This window comes from Phoca vitulina, unplaced genomic scaffold (assembly GCF_004348235.1).
Source record: "Phoca vitulina isolate PV1807 unplaced genomic scaffold, GSC_HSeal_1.0 scaffold50, whole genome shotgun sequence".
Taxonomy (NCBI): Eukaryota; Metazoa; Chordata; class Mammalia; order Carnivora; family Phocidae; genus Phoca; species Phoca vitulina.
Window position 1 is genome coordinate 2,311,374 of NW_022589753.1, and position 27,474 is coordinate 2,338,847.

Genomic DNA, 27,474 nt, shown 5'->3' on the forward strand with positions numbered 1-27,474 from the left:
GCATCTGTGAATTCTCCATTTGGCCCATGAGCAAAAACAATGGCCACCCTCTCCAAAGGAGCGTGTTCCAGAAAGCACTTTCCCGTTACAACCGTGGGAGAGAAAGAACGAGTTCCTGGCTTTTTAAATGTTTTTTGTCCTCTCCTAATAGGATCTGGATAAGCCATTTTCCTTTTAAGCCCCGGTTTACTTGCAAGGAGCCCGAGTCTATGACTCTCGCCTCAGACCATGATGATTTTATTACTGCCTGAAGACAATGAATACCCTTGAACCTCCGACGCAGATAAGAGCCGGAGCTGCTCATATCGGTGCTGCCGGGCTGCCATGCTCCCCATGCGGGGCAGCGCCTGGACCGTCAGCGCCGGCCGGGCGTGCTCGAGGCCCCAGAGCCTTCATCTGCGGTGTAGTGTGTCACGGCCGCCGCCGCCTCGGAGCCGTGCTTCCAACGACGGCGTCACCTCTCCCTGCCACCCGGGCCCATGGCAACCACAGCTCCGCCCGCCAGCCCTGCCGCGGGCAGCAGGGGCCTGCTGGACAAGCAGGATCATTAATTAGCAGCCGCTCAGCATCCGCCCCCTTTGGCAGGGGCTTGTGGCCACCGCAGCTCTGGGCCTGGGATGTGAGTAGCAAGCCGGCCCCCACCCGCCCGCCGGCCTCCCCCAGCCCCAGGCCCCGGCGAGCCCTGCTTAACCGCCTGCCGGTCAGCCCGGTGACCCCACCGTGCATGGCCACAACCTCAGACGCTGGTGGGCAAGAGAATTAGGCTGTCAGTCAAGAGGGACAAATGTGATTTTTTCCACTAAAACACGTTACACAGTTCAACTTTGGGGGCCTGAACCAAAGATCGGAAAAATCCCATTTTTATGGATCACTCTGGCCATTCGATGCATGGGGATTTTTCTGGGAACATGTAACCAGAGAACTCCACTGAGGAAAGCATTCTATTTGGGAAAAACAAAATCATGAGAATGAAAATATGCCCGAGGCTTCTTTCAACAAATGGGTTTGGATAAATAGATTTTTTTTAAAGGCTGATCACTGTCCTCCCAAATCCTATTGGCTGTGATTTTCTTTCATCCCGTGAAACTCAATTTCATTGAAAACCTGCACCGAATAGCATTTCACCGTAGCTGGAGGAGCAAACGTGCACGCGTTTCCTGACGGACACAGCTCGGCTCCAGGCCACCTGTCCCCACCTGGGCACCTGGGCCTCGGCATCTCGGCTTCTGGACCTTCCTTGTGAGCAGCCCCGGAAACCAGAGCCCACTTCCCGGTCACACTTCCCTCCTGGGCTGTTACAGCGGGGTTTGCCCAACAAGCCTCACCCACCGGGGAGCCAGCTACTGGCCCCAAGGACACAGAGCTGCAGGCCCAGGGGCAGGCCTGGGTACCCAGCGCACAGCTCCAGCAGCCTGGCAATCAAGCCTGCGATGTCCACTGGCCTCCCAGCTCTGACACTCGCTGGGTGCCCTGGAAGGGAGCAGGAGTGCCCTGGGCGTCCCCGTGAAACCACGCGTGGCGGAAAAGGAACAGGTCTCAGGGCTCACAGCCCCATCAATGCCCAGGATGGTCTTCATTTTCAAGAAGAGCTCCTGAGGGCTGAGTGATGACCACCCGCTCGGGTGCACGGCAAGGTCACGGGTGCGCACACACGCCTTTCACTTCCAGACACCGAGGCCCTTGTGACTCCTGAGAAGACAGACTCACGGAGGGAACTCGGCATCAGGGCCACGGAGCGGGGAGCGGGGGCCCCACGTCTGCGGCACACAGGGAGGTTCTGCGTCCCATCTGGGATGACTGTTCTACAACAAACCCAACGTTTCAAGAAGCACGGTCAAGAAGTGTGACGTCAGCCATGTTTAAAATGATGTGGGCAGGATGTTCTGGTGTCAATGCTTCCATCCTTCCAACTGGGCCACCTGACAGTGACTCTGGGACAGATGTCAGTCACGCCGTATCCAAGGAAACAAGCCCAGAGGACGTCTGAGTATTCCCGGAGAAGTAACAGATGCGGCGCTGAAATCTGCCCATAAACCAGTGAAAACGAACCCGTCAGCTATTCGGGGATTCTTCCCTGCAAGCTGGCACACACATCCTTTCTCATTGTTTTATTTTCAGTTTTCAGTGTCTTGTGAACCAGACCAATATGCAGGGCTGTTGAGAAGCATTTACGCTGTCATATGTTTGTTTTCACAAAGTTGCCGAGCAGAAGTGTTTGCTCATAATTTCTCTCCTTGAGTAAAAGCATTAGCTACCAAACGCTCTTGGCTTCTGAACTGTAACCAGCAGCCCCCCGCCCCCCATCTCAAGTCATGTGAAAAGAACACACCGGCTTCAGCCACTTGATCTGGAAGGTTCTATCAAGTCCTCTGCAGAATGGCTGAAAAAGCTGGCCTCATTAAAATCCTGCCATGGGACGAGCACATGGCGCCAGGGCGGGGGAGGGGTGGGTGTGGCGTCCCCCTGCACCCCTGCAGCGCAGCTGGAGGCCTGGCTTTGCAGGAAGCCGCCCACCCCGAGCTGCCTGGTGGAACTGAGCCCAGGTGGCTTCCCCCCCCCCGCTCTCCACGCAAGAGCCTTGGGAAGCAGACAACCGGGCAGCACGCAATTTGGTCAACATGCCATCAACTTGAACACTTGTCTCCTCCTCTCTCAGTGCCCTGCCAGGATGGCGGGAATGAGCAGCGCCAACCCACACCACCAGGAACCGCTTCCACGGGCTCTGGACAGCCATTCCCACCCCACTGCCGGGTCCACGCAACCCTGGGATGTAAGTGATGCACAAGGACACGGCCTCGGGAAGGAGGACTGGAGAGAAGGGGCGAGGGCGCTGGAGAGGAGCAGGCTTCCAGCGCTGGGGGACAACCTCCCCTCCCCATGGAGGCCCACGTGCCCCTTGCAAGTGCCCCCCGAGCAGGTGAGCTGCGCAACATCGTCCCCACGGTGCGGGCTTTCGGGGGAGTTGCACCCGTTTCCCTAACGAGGCAGAACATTGACATTTGGATTGCACGTCTGTGGAGTAATCCTTTCATTTCCTTATCTGGGATGAACAGAGCAAAAAGGAAGTGAGAAATTGGTTCGTTCTTAACCCTAGATTTGCAGTTGCAGATCATTAAATTGAAAACTGAATACACTATCCATCAGTGGTTAATAATGTTCCATTTCCTTTCTCTCTCACTGTTACGGCCGCCGTTATGGGTGTCATTATCATCTGCCCGGCAAAAAGCGCTCCATGGCGGGGCCCGAGGGGCCAGGCAGGGATCGCGGCGGCTCTGTGTCCTTGTGTCCTCTGCTGCCCCTCCAGCCTGCTTGGGCCTTGGTGGGGGGGGGGGGCACACTCTGTGTCCTCTGGCCCCAACGCCGGACCTGCTCTGAGCTGCACTTTCCATGGGCAGCTATGGGTTCCTCGGGACCTTGGCAATGTCCTCCCAGCTTGCTGGTCTCTGCTTCCTCATCTGTCGACTGGGACTGAGAACACCGAGCTTCAGATGGAGATCAAAGAATGAAGCATTCAGGGCATGAGTTCCCAACCAGGGGCCGTTCTCCTCCACACGTCCAGAAAAAAGGAAAGTGAAAATGGGAGGATCTGGCAGAGAAGTAGGAAGGGGGAACTCTGTGTCGCGTCCAATCCGGCCCCTGACCTGGAGTAGGGGGTAAAGCCTTCCCAGCACAGAGCCAGGCCTTCCCACGGCTGGGTTTTGTGCTCCGAGAGCAGTGGAGTGGGTCCCGCCAACATCTGGACAACAGAGCCTGAAATAATGAAGATCAGGTCCTCTACAGAACACTCGGGCCGCCCTGGTCTTGCAGCTGTTTAAACCCTCAGCTCTGGGCCACAGAGAGCTCCACTACCTTTCACAGAACTTGTGGTGGGGCTTCAGCCAATTTGGATGGGTTCTACTTACTTATTAATATAAACAAATGGTCCCTGGATAAAACGGATTCCATCAACCACACATCTCCAGCACCTCCATGCTGAGTATGCACTGTGCACACATTAGCACGTACTAGGCGCTTAGGGACAGACTCTAAGAATGCACTGAAACTGCCCGAATAAGAAATCACAAAACCTCTCTGAGGGATTTCAGTGGCAACTGGGCTCACAGAAACGCAAGTGTGTTTGCAGGCTGAAGACAGATGTCAGATCTCCCCAGATGAACCTCTCCATTTGTGTCGGCCACACCCATCACCCCCAGTAGAAACACGAACAAACTCGGACATGGCATTTTGCAAAAGGAGGGAAAAACAGATTTTTTAAATGCCCGGCCTCTGCACTGATTGCATAAATACAGGTCAGATGATGCCATCTTCCCCCGCGACGCCCCAGTCACACTGGAACACGGTTTTAAAAGAATGGCCACATTAGGGCCTCCGGGCTGCAAGGCGTAGGGACACACGCATCCCCAGCCTCCTCCCCGGGAACATAAATCAGCACCACGTCTCTGGAACATCCTTTAGACAAGTGGATCCAGGACTGTGTAACAAACACAACCTCTGAACCAGAAATTCTGAATTCTGCTCCTAATGATCCATCAGGAAGAAATAATGAGAGCTGCACCGTAAGACGTGTTTGCAAAGATTTTCATCACGGCATCATTTCCAACAGCCAAGAACTGGAAATACCCTGTCCCACCACACGCATGCCGCACGTGCGTGTGGCAATCCCCGTGTGCCACACATGCGTGTGCTTGTGCGTACCGCACCCACATCCTCGCACACACGCTAACACGTTGAAACCACGCACACACCACGTGCACACCCGTCACAAAGCACCTGTGTGCATGTCGGGGCACACGCAGCCTGCGGGAGCATGAACGCACACCACATACACACCTGCACACCTACATACAACGCGCCCACCTGTGCAAGCCTGCGCACACACTCACACACACAGACGACATGCCAAACGAGTAAAGGTGGTTTCCTCCAGGGAGGGAGATAAAGTTACACTGAATTTTCTTTGTATTTTTCTGTTTTTTAAGTTTCCAAAAAACTTTTTTTGGCATTTTAAAAATACAAAATGTTGTATTAATACAAGAGGGACAGATGAAAGGTATCTTTTTAAAAGGAACCATCTTCTCTAAAGTGTGTTAGGTTCCTTCTTGCCTTATTTCATCATCAGTCCTGCTCCTGACTGGCTTCTACACCAACCGCCTCTCCCCAGAGCAGCTAGGGTTTTCAAAGAAACGTGCAAATAGATCAGAAGTGTGGACAGAACCTGCTCGATCTGCAGATGCCGTGTGTTCTCCCGTGTTCGTCACGTGGGTGGTCAGGCTGGCAGGGCCGACCGGGGCCCCCGTGATGAGCGTACAGGTCTGGGGTCTGTCCCCTGACATGGGTCACAAGCGCATGTCCCCTTTGGCTTCGGCGTTGGCTATGTGGACACCCTTCCAGGATTGACGGCACCATCCTGGAGGGGGTGACAGGTGCACACAGGTCTACACGCCGCTGCCCGGAACCTGGGGTGCGAGGGGGAGCCCTGCCCACCACAGACTCTGGGTCAGGGCATGTGGACGGCTCTGAGCTGTGTGTCCCAGAAGAGAGGACAGCATGCATCCTGGATCCCAGCCAAGGCTCTGCCCCACCTGCAGACCCTTGGTACATTATCCCTCCTATTTTCTTTAAAACTTGTGACTTGCACGGGGAACACTTCATCACCATGGAAAATCAGCCAGCGGTTCTTACCATCAAGAGCACGGAGACAGAACAGCGATAGGAGACTGCTGCCTGCTCACCCCTCGCTTCAGGGAAGAGGGAGAGAAGCAAGGTCAGATCCCCGGGAAGGTCATCCCGGCCCCAAACCCTACGCAGGGCAGCAAGCCTGCACTTCATACACGGACGCCACGCACTGCGGTCTCCCCAAGTCCCCTTCCAAGTCAGACCTCTGCCTCTGTTTTAATGGACTCCTTCATCTTTCGGAAGTAAATGCATTTAACAGGGAAATTTATATCAATGCGTAACCTTCTGCTTATAAATAAGCACAGCAAAAGCAAAATAACGCCCTTAAATTTTTGCTTCACACCTGGTGCTTGCTTTCTCTGTGAGAAATCAAGATTTGCAAGAATCAAGACATCCTGGTGCCATCCTAAGGCCTTGATGTTGGGAGCGAAGACAGGGGTCTCTGTCACTGGAGGACCCTGTCCCTAGGGCTGTGTGCACCATGGGCACCCTGACAGTCCTCCAGATGTACTGCAGGCCCCACACGTCAGGACGCAGCACAGAGCCTGATGCTCTGGGGGTCTCTAGGCGCTGACAGCCCGGGTTTGAACAAAGTGCAGTTAAAACCCACTTTCCTGCCTTCCTGGCAATTCCACACCAAAATAAGATTCCTTCTCGTGCCACTTACCTGCACCCCTGCCCCTGCTCTTCCTGCACCAGCCTTCTCTCCACACCCCCTTCTCATGCCCAGGCCCAGGGGCAGCCACCCCAACCCACCCACCCCAGCGGTCAAGGCTCATGGCTAGTGGGAGGGTGGGGACGTCCCCCGACCGGCCTCACAGGCCCAGGGCACGTGGAGGTCTATTCTATGACCCCAGGCCTGGTCTTTACCCCTGGAGGAGGGTTTCTTCCTTGCAACCATGGGCCCTAAGATGTCCCTTCTCTCAATTACCTGTCTTCAAGACCAGTGTCAGAGCCTCCCATCGGTACTGGCCTCCACATAGCCGCCCTGTTACTGGAAACAGAGTTGAACCCACAATCGTGCACGGAGGCCTGAAATTTGGCCCAGCGACCCGCTGTGTGCTTGACTCACAGAACATCATAAGACTAGAGATTTTCACATGAGGTTCGGACTGGGCACTGGGAGTACAGGCCACATCTGCGTGTCCATGAGGCTTGGTGAGGGCACCTCCCTCGGACGAGGGGAGGCTCCCCAGTTCTCAGACCACTCCCACTGTCTCCCTCCATCTGTGGGTGACTGGCCCCTGCAGGTGCTCGGGGAAGGAAGAGCCGGCCACTGACCTCCCCAGGCTGAGTCCCACGGCGGCCCAACCATAGCAGAGGCACCCTCTCCCGGGGGCGTGGGGAAGGGGTCCTAGCTGCGGGTGGGGGGCAGGGCTCTGGAGAACACTTGCCACCCGAGATGAGGAGAGGTGGGAACTCCCCAGCGAAGAGCAGAGAAAAGGGATGAAGGGCCGAGCAATTCCATCTGAGAGGGGGTGAGGGAGTCAGGGAAGCTGTGCCAGCACACAGACCCCACTGGGGAGGACATGCCCCATCACCTGCTCAGCGATCAGCCCTGACTGGGTGTCCCCATGGGCACGGCCTGTCACAGCCACGTGGCTTCTCACCCTAGAAGTAAAGGAATGTGGGGCGGCCCTCGGAGGGAGGCAGGGTCCAGCACAGAGATTCCCACCCCAGCCTCAGCCCTCAGCTCTCGCAAGTCACAGTGCTTCTGCTGCGGCAGAGGCTCTGACTGTCCATCTTGAAAGTCCACCAGTAAGGAATTATCCCTGTTGCTGGGATCTTAGCCAACCCCCACTTGGGAAGTGAGTTCATCACATCAGCATCAATCACGGAGTGTGAGAGCCCAGGGCGCCGTCCTTCCTCAGAGGCCTCTGGGACCCCACAGGCCTATCATCAGAGACCCAGCAGAGCCTGGACTCCGTGCTTCTGCAGGAGACAGAGCGTGCTTCGTGGCACTCCCACCCCCCTCCACATCGCCTGTCTCTCGTGCATTCTGAACTTGTCCTCTGGGAACAGTGAGTAAGCCCTGGGCGTCTCCCCGAGGGCTGAGCACCGGGGCGGGACGCTGCTCCAGCCCAGTGGCCACCACTTGCATACGGTACAGCAAACACATCCTTGCTGCACGAGGAACATGTTTCAGTATCTAGAATGAGAACGCCCATAGCACCAAAACACCAAAACACCAAACACCACCACCTCATCTGGGGAGGCCTCGGGCTCAGCAAGGCCAGGAGAGGAGATGAATCAATAAAATGTGATCAGCTAAGCAGCTTGACTCCTGCGCATTCAGACACACAGGCGCCTCCAGATCTCCATTCCCTGATCAACACAGCTCTGCAGAACTACCGAATCCTCAGCAGAGAAGTGATACCCGCGGACAGGGCAGTGGTGGCCGGCAGGACAAAAAGTCAGATAACTAAAAACATAAAGCAGAGATCATCGGGTGGGCCTCCTTGGTGTGCTGACCCCCGGATGAAGAACTGTCTGTCTTGCTGATGCCCAGATCAGCCAAATGACCCAGCAAGTAAAGTTTACCAAAAAGCAGCCCGCATGCTTTTCAGCAGGCTTGTAACACAGGTCCTGAGTCGGAGAAAGGCACCAGGGGCTAAAATGTGAAGACTCTATCAGGCTTGGTCGGCAACACCCTGAAGTTCCAAGTCAGAACCGGAGCTGGAAAAGTCAGCCCTGCCCCTCCTCCACCAGGAGCGTCATGCGCTGTGCTGGGTGGACAAAGGGAGGGCTGTCCAGTCCGAAGACTCACGCAATAATCACCACTGTTATCCAATTATGCTCTGGACACCTGAAGCTAACACAGCCCACAGGGGGCAATTTCATTAGATGAAGACCCACTTGTCTTACTTTGCTTTGATAATGGCTTAATAAATACGCTGAGCAAGCCCTAATACAGACATGCAAAATGAAAAATACTTTGACTTTCCCACTTTATGCCCACCCTTCTCTAATTATCATGCTTTCACATTTTCTTGCCTATCAGTCCCAGCTTCTGTCCCTCCAAGAGGTGGGAGAAAGCTCATCTCCTTTTCCTGCAAAGATTCCTTCCTGGGATGGAGGCTTTGTAGGTGACCTGGGGAATTGGCCTCACTCTCCAGCTCCCTAGCACACCTCCTCCCGCACCTCTCTAGCTTTAACGGCACGCCTACACGTGCAAACACACACTCACAGCATGACCACAGTTTGGGCAGATGTGGAGAACACAATAAAACCACATCATCACGTACGTTAATAAAGCTATGAGACAATGGAGGTGAAAGTAAGTAATCTCACTTAGCTCAGGCAGGGGGATGGGAGAAGGCAGCAGAAGGGGGCTCCATGGAGAAATGGAATTTGAGGCAGGAGGCCCTGGAAGGTTCCCATGGATCAAAGGGCAGCTGGGGGGGAGCAGCCAAAACAAAGGAGCGGAGTGGCCGAAGGAAGGGCTGACAAGTTCCAGCTGCTTCAGCGGGTGGCTCCATGCTGGCCCCCGGAAGGGGTGGGCGTGGTGTGGGGAAAAAGGGAAAGGGGCCCTGGGACCATGGGGGCCTAAGACCCTCTGGGACCCGTGACTAATGGCCCAGAAGTGATACAGCTGCTCTGGTATCTGTGGATCCAAAGATCCACAAGCATCTCTGAAGCAAGACATCACCACCAATGGCAAAATAAACAATGTGATGTATTAATGAAGGTAGCCTTTCTCTATCCAACAGCCCCTGACCTGTGGCCTTCTTAGAGCCACCGTAATAGAATAACAGGCCCAGTCTCCATTATCCAGCATCCTTTAACCACCACCCTGGGCCTCCACGGATGCCCATCCCATCAAAACATCATTGTGGCCACAAGGGAAACAGCAGTGTGAGCGAGCGGGTGTGAACATCAGTCCTGTCATTGTCCTGCTGGGGAGAGGGGGGTGGCAGGAATATGGGATCATACCGATCCACTGTGCAAATGTGGCCTCTAATCCTCTCCCCCCCAATTCCCAGGTAAGACACCAAGATTAGCACCTGGATCAGGAACATCCCCCACAGATCAAGCTACTTAGGCCGAGTCTAACCAAGTACATCTAACCTCAACACTGGAGATCATTTAGAAACAAAGGCATAAGCTCATCATTGGTTTAGAGTCCTGGAAATATGTTTAGTTCAACACTGCACACGTGCCCTTCTGGACCCACATTCTAGCTTAAGAGTTCAAGTAGAAATGAGGCTTTAATTTATGCTCAGGAAAATAAAAATAGGTTAATAGGATCTAAGTCTAGCTGCTAGAAGAGGTTTTTTTGTGCCAAAAGACAGGCACTGTGAGTTTCCCTAAACAGGTTATCATTTTAACATTGTAAAGCACTAGACTTATTTTTTAAATAGCAAAACTACAATTATCTCTGCACGCCCTGTATTGCCGCTCTGCAGTGCTCCCACGTAACGAACCAACTGTCAGAGATACAGGCAGGACGAGCACGTATGTGCCACACTAGATGGACAGCCTTATCAAAATCCAACTGCATTAATCCTTTCCTTACATCAAAAATCAAATAACTTTCTGGAGAGAGGCTACAGCCTCACGAAGAGCAGTTCCACTGGGAGACGGTGAGTAGAGATTAACGGCACAATATGTTCGGAAATAAATAGATAAGCGTTTGCCTCCACAGCTCCTGCTTGACTCTCGGAACTCGGGACTCTTGCAGGAAGATACAGACAAGCGTCCGGAGTCACACGCGGCCTCCGGGTCACATCTGCCCTCCTCGAGAGTGACCAGGAACTCTGGTAATAAACAAGGCCATCATCCGTGGCGCCACTTCCAACAACAAAACTTTGAACCCGCATGGCATTTAAGCAAGAAGGGAATAATATCATTTCAAAACTGATAAGGGAGAAATGCAATAAGACAATTCCTAGATAACCGCAGGGAGGGGATGGCTTCCTGATGAAATAACCGCCTTTCGAAGTAAGGAAACAATGTGATGTTCTGCCTGCCTGGAGAGCAGACAGACAGAGGGCAGCCCGCAGCCTCCTGGTCTTGGGAGCCGCCCCTACTCCCCTGCGGTTGCAGGAAGTGATTAATTAGTGCCTCCTTGAAGCGGCAACCTAAGGAAGCCACTGGGGGACTTTTCACGTCACATAAAGATACCCTTCCAGAATCCTCCTTTTAGAGCCCAACAATGGGGCATGTCTCCAGCAGTCCCGAGCACCGCGCCAGGGCTCCTGCGAGGATGGAGGCTGAGAAAGAACTCTCTTCTCGCTGCCTCTTTTGTAATGGGAGGAAACACCACTCATGACAGAATTCCAAGAGAAAGGAGGCAACCGATTACGAGCCTGGCGGCCTGCTCCCAAGTCCCCGTGCTCTCAGGCCACTGTCCCTCGGCTCCCTCCCCCCCACCTCCAGTCAACCCACATGAACCCAACTGGGTCAGTCCCAAGAGTCCCAACCTGCCCAGACCCAAACCTTGGCATGTTGGTGTGAGACCCCAGCAACCCTCTTTTTTAGTGTTTCCACTGGGAAAAGGCAAAAGTAAGATTCTCTTACATTGGGACAGACCCATCCTGTGAGTGGCACCTCCTCTCACATCCCCGGCGGGAGGTACGACCTCTCCGGGCTCACCCTGCTGGAAAATCAAGTTCCTATTTTAGGTTCCCATGGCCTCACGCACCGTGTGAGGATGACAGGTGAGAGGCAGCATCGGGTGAGCACGGGAGATTTTCAGAACCGAAGTGCAGACATGGGAGCCTCTTTGCTGCAGCCTCATGAGATGCTGGAGCCGAGCCCGCGGCCCTGCGCCAGCCCAAATCCTGCTCACACAGAAACCAGGAAGACAGCCCGCAGGCCCCTCCGTCACGCTGAATCAGCCAGGCTGGACGTGAGGGCTGTCTTCCATCACTTAGGAAGAAGGGGCCCCCTTGTCGAGGGGCTTGATTTAACCCAGCAGAAGACATGGGACCCGAAGGACCCTGGGACAGTAACACAGCACGAGCACTTCTTTTCTAGGCAGCGCTGCTGGTTTTCTCTAGGTGCTCAGACATCTGCTCCGCACACTCAGACTCACAGCAAGGAGAGCAACTAGACGGGGCAGGTGGAAGGGCTGGGCGAGGAGGCCCTTACTCTCCAGTCCCCCAGGTTATCCCCGGGAGACTCTAGAAAGTTCCAGAATCTCTGTGCACTGGAAGTCCTACCCAAAGAGTGGAGACAAGCCCATTCTAATTTTAGGGGCTGACACAAAAGGCTGCTGCTGTCATCATGTTTAAAAAACCAGAGGTTTTTAGGGAATACCGTGCTTACAGTGTTTTGAATGCAAATCCCCGGAGCAGGGCCATCTCAAAGACCCACACATGCAGGGCAGGTTTATTGGGGTGGACAGAGCTACCGAAGTAAAGAGCCACCTGCAGTTTCTAGGCCTACCTAGGAATCCAGAGCACTTGTTCAGTGCTTCAGCCAAAAATCTGGGAGAAAGACTCCGCCTCTTTGGAGGTGCTCATACCTTCCTGCAAAGGTGCTATCACTCAACCTTGAAGGAAAAGACTTGAAGCTCACACCTCACCCCCCACCCCCAATCATTTTCAAAGGATCCAAGACTTCAAATGGATTTCAAAGGCCCCTGTAATTTTGGCAGCATGACATTTTATGTCTTATAACGTATTTTTATTAGCCAGAATTGTACAAAATTGACGTTTACCAGCCATTAACCTTTCAAGCATGTAAGTATTTTTTTTTCCCACATGGAAGTGTATCTTACACTTCTCTGCAGATCAATCCTTAAGCTGTCCAGCTCCTTTAAAGGAAAAAAAAAAGTCATCTCGGAGCCTCCCTGTTCTCAAGAAAACATAGGTTCTATAATTTTACAGAGTTTTGATCACAATCTCATTGCTTTCAGCCCTTCCTGGTAATCTGTTTTCATCTTAAAATATTAAGGACTATATGAGACAAGTGGTATGATCCCTTCTTTGTATTGAGGGAAGGTGGGCAATAGTAAGGTAGCTTAAGAATCAAGTGAAGAAGCAAGCATCCAGCTTTACAGAGGGAGACCCTGTGTGTGGACACCTTGCTCGGTCAGCTTCCGATCCCCCTGGAGCTTCCCGGCTCCAGCATTAAATACGCCATGACATAATCCAATCACACCAGAGCCCTGTTAACAAATAACCATAGTGAATAACTTAGGTTCACTTGTGCCCCTCCATGAGCCTACAGAGCTTTAAAGAAGCCACTCCATAATTTATTTATTCAATTTTAAAAACACGCCTTTTGCCAAAAGGTCTCTGGCCACACATAAGAAAGGAAAGGCCAAGAAGGGAAAAGTTCCCAGACACAACCGTAAAAACCTACGGAACGGAGCCACGGTCTAACAGAAAAGTGACTGCATCGAAGGCCGGCTCCCCGCATCTCGGGGCTAGACTCTCAAGAGGAGCGTCTGAGCTCATCCACCGACTGCATGGAAAAGAGTGGTGCCTGCGGCCACGGGTGTCCCGGTCATGCATCAGGAATGCAGCACTTTCTCTGAGAGTCTGCTCGGGGCTGGGGCCTGGATGTGGGCTTCCCTTCCCCAAAGCCTCCAGAAAGCAGAGATGCTGCAGGCCCGGGCTCCACTTAGCTGAGCTGCAGCAGTGACGGTGACCCGGTCGGTGTTCATCGTTCAGCAGGGCAGGCACCGCCTCACCCGCTCATCCTGCTGCCCCCCAGACCCGCCCCTGCCATCGGAACCCTCACCTCCTCCTATGGAGGGTGCTACAAAAGGTCGCGAGGACATGAACCTGCTGTCACACAGTGAATGATGGTCTGGACCCCTGGAAGCTGATCAGGCCTGGACCCCAGGGTGCCCCATGTCCACTGGGAAAATCCGAGGCTGCGGTGGACAGGGCAGCGGGATGGCCTCAGGCGACAGGCTGTCCGCTTAAACCCAGGCCCCTCCAGCACCAGTGCAGGAGGGTGAACGAGGGCCCCAGAGTGTTGTGCGAGGGATCAGCATCCCCCGCTTGGTAAAGGGGGGTTAATCACGCGCCTCCCTCACAGGGTGGTTGTGCAGATCAATCCAGTGGGCACCGGCGAGGCGCCCAGCACAGTGCCCAACACACAACACCGCAGACAATCAACAGACCAGAACGATGGTCCTACCGACTCCTGAATTAGGGCTGGGCGCTGGGACCAGCACGGGGCTTCTCGTGGGCTTCCCCTGCTCGCCAAAGGCGTTCATTAATCAAACGCCCATAGGTGTCCCCTCTGAGGAGCCAGCCAAGGCTTCCCTCTGTCAGTATCTCATTGCAGGAAAAAAAGAAAGGGAAAAGGGTGTCTTTCTCCTTGAAATCCCCTTGGAGTGCAAACCAGCCTGAGCCTCAGGACCAAGCAAGGAAACAGCTTACCTGGCAGTTCCCCAACGAGGGCCCTTCTCACTCAGCCCAAGCTGCCAGAGGCACTTGTGGGGAATGGAAAACGCAGCCCCAGGGCCCAGCTGAGGGGTGCTCGGCGACCCGAGACATCCTGAGTCCAGCAGTGACAGTCCTGCTCTGGTAGGGACAGGCCAAGCCCACCGCAGCGCCAGCCCAGGGTTGCCCATCCAGACCCCAGAAGAGTCGGGATGGCCGGGTTGCGGGATGCAGCAGCTGCTGACTCCCCGCGGGGTACCCGGGCTCCTCCAGCAACCGCACACCCACAGGCAGGGTAGTGACGGTCCCCAGGGATACGCGAGGCTGCCCCCAACGAAGCGGTAAAGAAGTGATGGCCACAGGGATGGGCCCTGGAAAGAGCTGAGCCGCTGCTCTCTGAAGCAAGCATGCTGACCTCTGCTTTTGGAGGAGTAAGCAGCCAGGCAGCAAAAATGCGGCTGCTCGAAACACAAGAAACTTGACACTCGGAGCCAGAAATAATGCCTTTTTGCCTTTGCTCAACAAAGCAGTTTTGGGGAGAGAAGAGGCGCGTTCTATAAATGCTCCCCTGCCTGAGCGCCCGCGCCTTCCCGCGAGCCTCCACATCTGGGCAGCAGGGGGAGCGAGCCTCTCCTAAGCTAGAGGCAGTAGTTCCACCAGCCCAAATGCAGACCTTTCCATGAACAAAATATTTACAGTGTATCTACGCGATACGATCTGAGCTATATTCCTCCTGAAGATGGCATTTGACAAGGGAAGATAAGGGGAGGAGAGCAAACGTTCCATGCGCGTTTTAGTTCTGATGGCATTGTTCCGTGTCACGCTTTTGAAGAGAGAAGACTGGATTTCTGCAGTTGAAGGGCCTCGTGCGCCGTTCCGGCGAGGTGGACGCTCAGGGCATCGTGCCAGCCTCACGCCCGAGCTGTGCATTCAGACGCCGGGGACCACCCAGCAGACACCCCCAGGAATAAAGCGGTTTCGCACCAGGGACGCTGACCCTGGGATCCCGAAGCTAAAATTCCTCTAGACCTGAGGTCCTCGGGCTTGGAGGAGCACCAGCTTCCCTGGGAGACCGACCAATCAGGCAGCGTCCCAGGGCACAGCCCCAGGATTTCTGCTGCACTGGGTGTCTGGGTGTCCCGGGGCACCTGGAACAAATGACCACAAGCTCGGGGGCTTAGAATAACAGGAACTTACTCTCTTGATGTTCCAAAAGCCAGAGTCTGAAGTCAAGCTGTGGGAAGGGCTGTGCTGCCCACGGGAGGCTCCAGGGCAGGGTCCTTGCTGCCTCTCCCAGCCTCTGGGACCTATAGCCGCCCTGAGCCGTGGTGGTATCTCCCCCTCTGCCTCCCTTCCCACGGCTTCTCCCGTGTCTCTGCTCTTCTGTCTCTTATGAGGACACCTGTCCTTGGATTTAGCACCCACCTGGATCATCCAGGATAATCTCATCTCAATAGCCTTACTTAGTTATGCCTGCCAGACCCCTCCTCCCAACAAAGTTCCAGTCACAGGTTCCAGGTAGATGAATCTTTGGGGGCCCACCATCTGAGCCACTACGGTAGGCCTGGGAGGGGACCACAAGTGTCCCCCAGGCAGGCAGCTCCTCCATCTCGCTTGGATGTGCCTCTGCTCTTCAGATAAGGAAACTGAGGTCCACAAAAAGGAGGACAGCCCAGCCGGGCCCCTGTCCCAAGAATGCCCGCCTGTGACTCCCCACTTCTCCCTCAGCCTTGCAGGCAGCAGAAGCCTGGAACCACGTGCTTAGCAAACACGAACACCGACGGCTCCCCCTCAGCTTCCCAGGCAGATCAATGTCAACAGTGTTCAAACTTACATTTGGCAGCAAAACCAATGCAAGACAAAAATCCAACATTTTTCCAAGTCAGGTGGACAAACACAGGAGCACAGTGCTGAGGGAAGACCCAGAGGTGAGCCGCCCTCCTCCATCCTGTTCAAAGACAGAGAGAGAAAGATCCTTTCCGGGCAGACATGGGTCTGCATCCCCCACCCGGGGGCTGGAACGTAATGAAACTGGATTCCAAATGGAAAATGCACCCATGCCAGGCCACGAAGGCCTCCCTCCGCACCTGTGGCTTCTCCTGGTGCCTCTGGCCTCGGCAGGGAAGCTCCCGTCCTCCACGAGGACCAGCCTCCCATAGATGAGGGATATTTATCTGTCGCTGAAGGCTTACCTTAATCCTTCCTAAATCCCCACGCACTGTCAGCAAGAAAACAGCGAAGCCAAACAAGGCCATGTTCGAAGCAGCCAGATCGCAAGCTGCTGTGGGCTCTACAGCTTCCGTTCCCCGGCAGGCTCTCGGGTGGCGAATTGCATCTCAGGAGCCACAAAGAAGCTGCCGATCTGGGTCCCCACTACAGACACAGGACACGGGGGGTGGGGGCTCTGGGAATGAGGCGGGATGGGGGCTCTGGGAATGAGGCGGGATGGGATGAGCGGCACGGGGCGTCCAAGCACTGGCATTTCCTAACTCGCCCCGGCTTCCTCCATCGCTCTGGACCCCCGTTTCCCCCACAGTGAAGGGGGTGTCCATGTGAACTGCTGAGGACCCCCAGCAACTGAATGAAGAACACAGCGAGGTGCGCAAGCCACAGCAGGACCTCAGCGCGTGGGGGCCAGAAACAGAGGCTCAAGGGAGGCCCCAGGGATGGCTGCGAGTGTCACCTGCCCTGCACACAGGGCTCTGCAGGGTGACCAAGGCAAGGACCCGGAGACTAAGGAAGGCTGGGTTATCACGGTGGGCCCCGTGCCATTCCAAGAGTCCTTGTAAGTGGAAGAGGGAGGCCCCTGGGTCAGAGGTGGTGATGAGAGCATGGGGCGGGCGGGGGGGGGGGGGCACCGGCAGAAATACTGGTGGGACTGTGGGAACGGAGTGTGGGCCGCGAGCCAAGGAAAGCGTGGCACCCCGAGAAACAGAGCAGGCAAGGCCACGGACTCTGCCCTGGGGCCTCTGGGAGGAAGCAGCCCTGCCCACGCCTTGACAGCAGCCTGGAGGACTGGCCCATGCTGGCTTTCTGGTATCCAGAGCAGCAAGAAGCTAAATTTGTGTCTTTCAAGCCACTAACTACACGGACCGCTGGAGTACCCTACGAAACTAACACGATCCGTGACCCAAGCAAACTCCTCCTTGGAAAGGTGGGTGAGGTTTGCCCAGTCACGGAGAGCTCTGCACGACCCAGCAGGGCTGGGGCAGGACCTGCAAACGCCCCGAGCCCACAGGCGTCTCGAAGGCATGGAGAGAGCGGGTGTATTAGTGCCAGGGACGTCCTCGACACACACCAGCTTGACCTGATGGAGGTCAGGAAGGGAAATGGGCTTTGGAAGAAAGAACACACTGGCCAAAGATAATTAAGTAGGTTTGCTTTGTTTTGTTCTCTTTTGTTGAAGGATGGGAGTCAGGGAGCCAGCCTGAAACACCAGGAGAGGGCAGCCGAGAGCCCGGGCAAAAAGTCACCCAAATTCTGAGCCTGCTGACAAAAGCAAAGGATTTTACCAGACCAGCCTGCAACATGTCACAGCCCCCCCTGAGGACTAGAAGCAAGGAGCCCGTGCCATGAGGATTCACAAGAACACGCCGGGGGAACTCCACCACCCTCGATGCACAGGAACTCACACACAGGATTTTTTCATGGTGGAATTCACTCGAAGTCAGACTTGCTCCTTCAAAAAGTCAGAATAATCAGCACATTCTTTGGAAAGACGAATGCTTGCTCGTTCCTTTATTCTCAGTTTGTGATTAGCTCTGGCATCTACTTAAGTATGCTTCAAAGATGCAAGGAGGGAGGGAGGGAGGAAGTGGGGCAGCGGGCGAGGGGGCAGGCCTGGAAACCTATCATGGGGGGCCCTGGAGACACCCAGGCCCCCAGACCCAGGGCACATGGAGGGCACGCACATCGCTCACGCACGTCCCACCGTGAGAGGGTGCCAGGAGCCTCCTTTAGGCAGAGTCGCTGGATCCCCTTGTGGTCCAGGATCAGAGGCCTCCTTCCTGTCCCTGGTGCTCGGATCATCCATGTCTGGGCTTCCAGACCGCAGGCCTCCTCACCAGGGACTCTCTCGGCATCCCCCAGCGCTGGCCGAGCCTGAGAGCTGAGAGAACACGCTCTCCGGACCGTGTGCTTCATGCCCAGAATTGGAAAACTCCTGTTGGCATCACAGAATCCTGGCTCTTGCGATCCTAGGGCCAGTTCTGCAAACCTAAGGTGTCCACGGAGTTTGGACCCATTTCAGATCGGCCCTCATGCATCACTGATGGCTATCGAGCACCTCTTGACACACTGGGCCTCTGTGTGGTGCAAACGTCCAAGACAAGAAACAATTAGCACGTCTGAATGCTTGATAATTGCTAATTTTATGACGGTGCCCTGAACATCTGGGGTAGCTGTGTGCACGTGATTTCAGTGCTCAGAAACCATCTTTGATCACAGTACGTGGGGGATATAAATGAGCTCCAAGCACGGGTCTGGACAAACAGGGGAAGTGGAGCAAATCCACGCACTCTGGCCAATCTCTCAACTTCCCTGAACCGATCAATCGGCCTCTGACCCATAAATCAGGACCAGTTTTACCTCATCGGCAAAGCTTTCGAGAGGCTCACATAGGCGGTGTCTGCAGAAGGCTGGCACGCGGTGTGGCCAGAACCCAGTGATCCTATGGGACAATCACACAAGGCCTCGCATTCCCACATCTTGAGACGCCATTAAAATACATGGTTCCGAAATGCCCAAGTCTTCATCTTCAAGCCAGGGCATCGATGTGTCTGTCATCCTCACGTCTAACTGGTGTGTGAGCTTTCTGCAGTGAGGATTTTTAGCTGGTGACAGGTGATTATGCGCACACAGGGCAGAAGTTGGAAGATGTGGGGGTGGGGCTCCTGATGCACTGCCTTAGGGACCCAGTGCACCCCGGCCACTGCGGCCACATGGGCCACGTAGCTGAGTGTGAGACCGCGGTGGTTTGCCTCCTTCTGGCCACCGGGACCCTCTCTGTGCCTGAACTCTGGCTCGGGGACGACAGCGGCAGCTGTGCCTTCCCAGGCTGACCCTGCCTCTGACGGAAGCCACTGTCTGTGGATGTAAACTTCCCTTTCTCAACCTCCTACCTCTGCCACCTGGCAAAATTAGTGGGGGAAAGGCTGCTGAGAACCCAAAGCGACGCTGAAAAGGCAAGGCTGGCCCCAAAGACAGCCAGAGGGGCATGGCCGTCTCCAGCGAGGTCTCCACGGTGGGCTCTGGAGCCTCCTTCTGGGGACCCCTGAGGCGGCTGCCAAGAGAGGCCGTGGAGGTCTCAGTGCTCCAAAAGGAGCACTCCCCCGGCTTCCAGAGCCAGGAACGTGCTGGTGTGAGGCTAGGGCAGTGCACCGGTCAGCACGCAGTGCTGCCCAGCCGCCCCTCACCTCCACCTCCCGTGCAGCTGAGGCTCCCCGGAGCTCGTCAACACTGCGGTCCAAGGCCCAGCGCCTGCTCCCTGGCTTCCTGGAGAAGGACGGCTAAGAGATCCAGCGGAGACCGCACATTCCCCACTGGGTGGGGCAGACAGGCCGCCTGGCTTCATACATTTCGTGATTCACCCACATCCTGGCCCAGACGCTAACGTGGTTGACTGTTCATTTCATCTGCTCAGCAAATACTTACCGAGTGCCCACAGTGCGCTCTCTGCGATCCGGGGCACTGCACGTGGATTCTAGTCCACGAGAAGCAGAGGACGCTAAAGCAAGAGTAAGGCTAAGGCCCAAGGAAAAAAGGATGGGTAGAAGGGCTGCCCCAAACCTGGGTTCAAGCCAGAGGATGAAATGTGTTCCAAGCTTCCAGAGAGAAGGGCAGATACTTGCTTGCTTCCCTAATCTGGGATTGCACTGCGCCACAAAACAAAAACTCAACTGTGGTACTTTAGCCTTGCTTTTCTCACCTCTTAGGGGGACAATGAGCCCGGAGGTTATCTGGATGTGGTTCAAGCCTGCCACCTAGGATACAGTTCCCGCTGCACCATCCTCACAGTCACAAGATTGCTGCTCTGCCTCAGACATCACATCTGTCTTCCAGGAAGGAGGAAGAGGGAAGGGCGAAAGGCAGAAGGCATGACTGGCTGAATAGGTTTCTCTCTACCAGGAGGAAAGAAAGGAGAAACAAACAAACAAACAAACACCTTTCCCAGAAGCCTCGTCTAACAGAATAACCTAATTAGATCCTACTAACCAGAACGGGGCCGTATTGCCACCTCGGCCTAAGAGAGTCTACCCGACGTGTGAGCATCTTCAACAGGACTCAGCGTATGCCAAACGGGTCAGTACAGAAGAGGTGTCAGTGAGGAAGAGGGTGAGAATGGACCCGGGACAGGCAGCCTGCTTCAGAGCACACGAGGTTGGTTTGTCGCTAGCGCCCCGCTCCCCGCGAGGGAACCGAGGGGGCCCAGGGCACCGCAGCGGCCACGTTCTCGGGCTCATTCATGACTTCATTGGAGACTGTCACTGACAGCAACCACACCACGGGTCAGGCATGATCGGCAGCAGGACTGGCTTAGCCTCTTGCCCTGCATCTGGTGATGCCTCTGCCCTGGCAAGAGTGACCTGTCTACGGAGGGGTGGGTCAAGCCAAACTCTGGGGGGCAAAGAGGCTATTTTCAGTATACTTGCCAAGATAACGGTACTTCCGGCCCTGCCGATTATGTGTGGCCAGTTCTTATATGCTGACTCCAAACACCTGCATGTGGACTCTCTTCCACCATCCCTCCCTCTCTGCGCCTTGGTATGCAAATGAATCATTCATTCCACCACGCATTCAGGGAGGGTGCTGGAAGCAGAAGCCTTAAAGGGCAGACACCCATGCTTGTCTCCTCCGTATCCATTCCTCCCTCCTTCCTTCCTAAAACAGAATCTTACTTGCTCCAAGGAGATGGATCTACCAGGTGGTGGATCATAATAGCTCTAACCCAAATACGACAACGCAATTCTCTGCTTCCCAGCCTCCCCGCCCCTTTCTGCTGGGAGCGGCATGTGACCTAGTTCTAGCCAAGGAGAACTGCAAGCATGTTGAGAAAGTGTTTGCTTTCCTGATACAGGGAAGGGATGCAAATGGTGCCACTACTCCCTCCTTTATCCTGCTCCAAACTCAAATGCAATGGCCGGAGCCACAGCAGCCAGTTTACAATGATGAGGCAATAAACTGAGCTGACAAACTAAAGATGGTAGAATAAAGATCAGGTGAGTGATAATGGCACTCACAAGCTGTCCCAGCCCCCGACCATCTCTCTCTTCACTGTGACATGAGAAAAATTAACCCCCCTTCATTTAAGATTCTGGTAATGGGGTTTTATCCTATTGGCTGAACACATCCTGAAATGATCTAAAATAGTACAGCAGAGTGCCAGAGGTGCTGCCCTCATGAACCTTACCATTTAATTGAGAGAGATGCTTGCCCAGAGAACAGAAGTTCTCCGAGGAGAAAGTAGAGTGTGGCTGGGGGTGCACACGACGGCCCTAAGCTAATGCACGATGGGAGCACAAAGGCTTTTCTGAGGAAGTCATCAGAAACAGTGCTCCTCTCTTCTCTGTATTATTTGAGTCCACCCTCCCCAGGTAACGTCCAGACCCGACTCCCTCCTGTTCCCAGCAGACATTTCTACTCACACGCCGCCTCCTGTCCAGGACCCAGGGGAGACAGGACCCACGCATCCCGGGTGCCCACTATACGGCCTATCACTCTCCCATCCAGGGGGGCGGTTTTGCCGCGAAGCTGGTCTGGGTTTTCCAGAACTCTGCCCGCCACAAGAGAGCAATGCGGGTCACCGCATCAGCTGCCGGGCTGACCGTTAATTATTAACAAAGCCGAGAAAAAGACACCAGCTCAGCAACGGCCCCACACTAAACTATGGCTCACAGAACATTCCGTCTTGGCCTAAGGAAAACAGCTAAACCATCCTACGTTCGATATTACCACGCACCAGTGATCATGGCCATAAGTGAATGATCCTGAAAACAACACTACAGCTAACAGAACGTGGCTAAGTTCACGAGCTGGCCAGAAAAAGCACGCAGAGTAAACACAATGTGGAGGGCATCTGGGAATGCTACAAATCAGCCCAACGGACGCCCCGCGTTGCTGTACTTAGAGGCTCTGCTGCTTGCAAGGTTCACAATACCATAGTATTTGCTACCCTATTGGGGAAAACTATTTTAAGTCTAATTAGCATGAAATTTTTAGAATGCAAATGCTTTTCATTTAGACATAAAACAAAATGCCACGACATTTCTTCCATCCATTTATCATAAATAAGTTAATTACTGTGTAACAAATCGCTCCTTCTGGAATCTGGATGTTTGGGGCTGCTGGTAAGCTGACTCAGTCAAAGAGAAGGAGGCACCAAGCAGCCATTAATGGCTTTTGGGGTACTTATAATAAAACGGTGACTCTGTGAAGCTTTGCTTGTCAAATTAAGGTTAAGCTCTCTCTGTTGGAGTAACTCAATTATAAGTAGTCATTATCTATTTAACTTGATTCCTACCAGAATAACAGAAATACTGTAGCTTTATTTTATTTTGGATGCACACACCTTCACTGTGGTCTTGTGGTTTGCAGAGTACGTACATAAAAAGAGAAATTTTTATCTGCCCTGGTTTGAGTGTGTATCTGCATCAGCTTTTACCTCCATATGTGTAAAATTATTTCTAAGATATAAAACATCTTTGGCCCGGAGAACAGTGTGTGTGGGGGGGTGCACACAGGGGCAGGAGAAGCAATGGGGCTCTAGCCTGCCCCACAGGAGGGGAGGAGCAGGTCCCAAGGCCTGTGAGACACCTGCAATTCTCCCCTCAACCTGGGTTGGGTTGAGCCTCATTTCAGGAATAAGTAAGTGCCCCGAAAATGGGTCATGCATCCCCAAAGCCTATAGGCTGGTCCAAGTTCACCTTCTCCATTCCACACTGGGTGAACCACGTCTGGGCTCAGGGGGCAGGCCAACGTCCAGCCAGTGATCAAGACTTCCCTACAACACTGGCCAAAAGCAGAGAGGCCAGTTCAGCCTGGACCCACAAAGCAGCCAGGAGGGAGACCAGATGCCTGTTAGAAATCCCACATTTCATCAAAAAAGGTATGAAAATCTGCCATTCTCTTCCACAGTAGGTAGCACTTGGCCTTACTAAAATAGAGGTACTTTTCTTACATTCCTGAGTAAAACTGAGACTCCAAGATGTTATCAAGTGCAGCTCCATACTCAGAGAGGCCCAGGATGCCAGCTTCCAGAGAAGCAAACGGGGGTACCGCAGCGTGTCCCCTGCTATATGCAATGGTACAACACACCCAGTGTGGAAGAATCTTCTGGGCCTTCCCTGAGCACACACAGGAATGCTCAGTAGGCTAATACATCCTGAAAGATGGTCCACCCTCTCGAACTCTAAAATGACATGCACAGTGCAATTCACGGAGCATCTCCTGAAAACCCTTACCAGTATATGCCTCCTCATGCAACACACCCGTTCTGCTTCTGGTCAACTGCTGGGAATTTCATTTTTATTTTTTTGGTAATCAATGAAAGATTCAATTGTATCATACCCTTAGCAGTCAATGCAGACAAACAAGTAAGGGTTGGACTTAGTACCAAGTCAAAATCCCCGGTTCATACAACCAGGCACAAACAAGGTAAGTCAACAAGCTCAGTCTCCAAGGAAGAGGATCTGAAAAATCACCTCCCAATATGTCTGTGCTCCCACCCCCGCCCCACCCAAAGAAGCTGCTATCAGCTCTTAAGGGAAAATCCCAGATTCCCTAAAACACAAAACTGGGGAGAAAGTCAGCAGTATGAGGATTATTGAGTCGTGAGTGCTAAAATTTAGTGCTGAAGCTTTATCCAAAGTTTGCTCCCTCCATCCCTCTGAAATCAGCTAAAAGCTGCTACTTCTGGGAAGGCGCACAGCCGTGGTGTTCGTGATAGGATCTGGAATCCTCAGAAGGAAGAACTGATTTATTTCCTCTCCCATGCAAATGGAAAGTTTAATTAGTTTGTCTCGAAAGGGAAACAGATCAACATGCAGAATGATCTACTGTCACTTGACTTCTGAAGCTGCTTCTGACGTTCCCATCACAAATGTGGATATAACCCTACAATTAGGATAAAGCTAATTGGTAGCTCCCTCCTGCATGTGTGTTTTCGTGTTGTCAGTGCGGCTGTAATGAAAATGAATGCCACATTTGTGAACAGAACGTCTGTGGGCTTATTTACCGCATCTCCAACAACATCGTCTGCTTTATCATGCATTTCAAAGCAGGGATAATTTAAGAATCCAGAATTTCATACATAAAAATACTTAGCAAGAAAGTCTCTCCCTGCACATTATTTGGGTGACGTTACATCCAAATTCTAATTTGTTGCCCAGGAAATGATTCACCTCACTCAAAAATGACAGGCATTCTGAATCATTCACCTGTGATGCAAAATGCCTTCGAGGTCCCCACATTCCCCATCTTACTGACCTCAGAGCCATCATTTTGCAAAGAGCCTGCCTCAAAGACAGCCCCGCCTTGCCTGTTCCTGGAAATGTCTCCCCCCCGTCCAGAGCATGATGTGCAATTTCTTCCCACTCCGCAAGCCCCCTACCTTTGAGTAGCCTCTCTCCTTCCAGAATGTTTTCCGAGATTAATGCCGTATAGTCTTCTTCAGAGAATCCAGCCTTGCAGGTCTCCCTGGCTGTAAGATTCCCATTATGGGCCTGAGAACAGAAAGAAAAGAGGTTGGAACCAATGTGAAGTTGACAGAAATTTAATCCAAAGCCCATGTTTACTAAGGGCTGCTGCAGGCTGGGTCTTGCCTCCGGCTAGGACAGGAACGCAGATGCCTCGGTCTCCACCCAAAACCAATGCTCTTCTGCTTCTGTGCTCTCATGGACTCACCTGGTTCAGCAGCCCCCCAGACCCCGTGGACCCCGAGGCCGAGGGCAGAGCCACAGTCCGCACGCACGTGTGCTCTCCTCCGCACGCATGCACGCACGCACACGCGGTCCAGGGTCAGTGGTGATCTGGGCACAGCCGGGGAGTGTCGGTAACCGCGGAGGATGCAGGACAGCTATCAGGATGTCGGTGATAAAAGTTGGGTGAATGTGGCCTCTGGCTCGGAAAACACCTTCTCGTCCCGTGCTCACCCTCCCGTGACAGGTGAGGATGGGATGAAGTGACGTGAGCGACGCGGGCGGGGGACGCGGCGCGAGGGTGCACCTGACCTTCTGACCGTGCGCCAGGGGGAGGTTCCTCCGCTTTCTGCGCGGCGCAGGCGGAAGCCCGGCGCCCACGAGGGGCCCTGCTGGATTGGCCTGGGGTCAGGGGTGCGTGGTGGGGAGGAGGGACGGCTGACGCCAGGGCTGCTGCCTGGGACGGCCTCTCGGCCCCACAGAGGGCAATATCTGAGGAGTATCCCAAGCCACGGAGAGGAGGGAGGTGCAGCCAGCGGCAGCCTGACGGCCATGGCACCCTCGCGGCCCCGGAGCTGGGCTCTGGGTGCAGAGGGCCTGCAGGCTTAGGTCTTCTCCGTGGGTCACCGGGGGGGAGGAGGGGCAGAGCAAGAAAGGAGGTCCTCCCAGAAGAGGCTCAGCGCCGGGCAAGGAGGGAGGCTTCCCAAAGACGGGGCTCCACCCTCCAGTCCTCCCACCTCCACTCGGAGGAACACTGGTCCTCCCGTGGAGCCCCCATCTCTAACCCTGACCTGAAAGGGTGGGCGTCCGCCTGTCCCAGCGGAAGGGGCTGGGGGCGGGCAAGGGGCCCAGGCCAGGCTGTGGGGAGTGGCAGCGCCAGGTCAGCCTCGCACGCAGGGTGGGGAACCGTCGAAGAGACTGCGCGCCTAGCAGGGACGCTGGGCCCGGACGACCGAGCTCGGCGGCCCCGTTCCCCGGCCAGCGCACACCGGCGGCAGAGGCGCACACGGGGCGCAGTCGTGCCTTCGCGGGGCCGCCGCCCGGCCGGCCTTGGCTCCCACACTCCGACGCCGGCCCCCGGCGCGGGCGCCCTCCCCCAAAAGCCCCATGGGGAGGGCGAGGGGCGCGGGTTCATTCCTTGGGAGAGCTCCAAACCGCAGCTCCACTTCTCGGGAACGGAGCTCCACAGAGGCCCGGAGCCCCGGCGGCGAACTCGCCCAGGAAAGTTTCGCCCCGCCCGGGCGTGCGGCGAGCGCAGCCGGAGCGCCCCGCAGCCTCGGAGCGGGCCTGGGGGCGCCGCACTTGTTTATCTCGGAGGTTACAACTGCGCTGCCCTGAGGAGCAGCGAGGCCGATCGGCCACGAGAGGGGGTTCCTGCAACTCCCGCGGCCCCGCCGCCTCCCCAGGGGCGCCACCCGGCGCCGCCCCGCACGCCGCCCCCGGGGCCTGCACGCGCCGCGCACAGCGGGTCTGGGGGCCGGGCTCGCGGGCTCGGCGGGAAGGAGGCGGGCGCCCGGACCGCGCTCCCGGGCACCCTCACCCTGCGCCCGCCTGGCGCCTGGCTCCCCGGCCCCGCTGCCAGCGGCGAGGGCCCCGCCGGACACCGGCTCCAGCCGCGCCTCGCGGACTCGGCGGCGAGGGTGCCCCGCGGTCCACATCCGCTGCCCAGCCTCAGCCAAGGTCCCTGTCAGCACCCGGAAGACGAGCGCGGAGGCGGCGCCGCGCCGCGAGCCCTCGGCCCCGGGCAGGGCGGCCAGCCCGGGTGTCCCTAGTACCCCTGGTTCCCTGCCTGCTGTCGCCAGCTTCCCCGCCCGCAGTCCCGGCCCGGGCTGGCCTCGCCAACTCCGGAGGCTCGCGGCTCCCGGGCGATGGAGGGCGCGCCGGCTCCGCCAGCGGGCAGCCTGCCCAGACGCGGGAGAGCCGAGCTCCGAGCAGCGGCCGCGGACCTGGGGCGGCCGAGGGATGCTTGGCGGGTCCCGCTTCGGGCACAGCTCTCTGGGCCCTCCGCCCACCCACATCCCACCCCGCTCCGCACCACGGCTCGCCGCTGCCCCGGCGGCTCCCCGTTCCTGTCGACCGCGGGCGGCTTCGCGGAGCGCGGGAGCCTCTGGATGCAGCGGTGCTCGCGGCGGGGGCGCCCGGGAGAGCCCCTCCGGGCGAGTGCGCGCCCCGCCGGCTCCGGGGGCGGCCCCGCGGTGCCCGGGGCTTCCGAGCGGCCGGGACGCCAGGCGGCAACTTACCCGGAGCGCGCCGGAGAGCGAGAGCAGCACGAGGAGCACGCCGGAGCCCGCGGTCATCTTCCCGCCGCGCCGCGCCCCGGCACCCGCCCGGAGCCCGGCGCCCGGAGCCCGCTCCCGGCCGCCGCCGCCGCCGCCGCAGCCCGGATCGCGCAGCTCCGATGGCCGCCGCCGCCGCTGCTGCCGCCGCCGCTCGATCGGGCCCCGCGCCTCCAGCCCGGCCGCGCCGCCGCGATCGCTGCCCGGCTCCGGGAGCCAGGCCAAGTCGGCCGGCGGCGCGCTCCCTCGGGCCGGTGCGTCCGC

General features: G+C 55.7%; 1 protein-coding gene across 1 annotated transcript in view; it reads right to left on the reverse strand.

The window, feature by feature from the left end:
* CDH4 (cadherin 4) overlaps positions 1-27,254 on the reverse strand; it is a 541,856-nt gene extending 514,602 nt beyond the window's left edge. Inside the window, exons 1-2 of the mRNA XM_032387709.1 lie at positions 27,175-27,254; positions 24,628-24,739 (exon numbers count right to left, since the gene is read on the reverse strand). Coding sequence (XP_032243600.1) covers positions 24,628-24,739; positions 27,175-27,231 — 169 coding nt within the window. The 5' untranslated portion in view covers positions 27,232-27,254. The remainder of the gene's footprint in view (positions 1-24,627; positions 24,740-27,174) is intronic.
* Between the last annotated feature and the right edge of the window lie 220 nt (positions 27,255-27,474).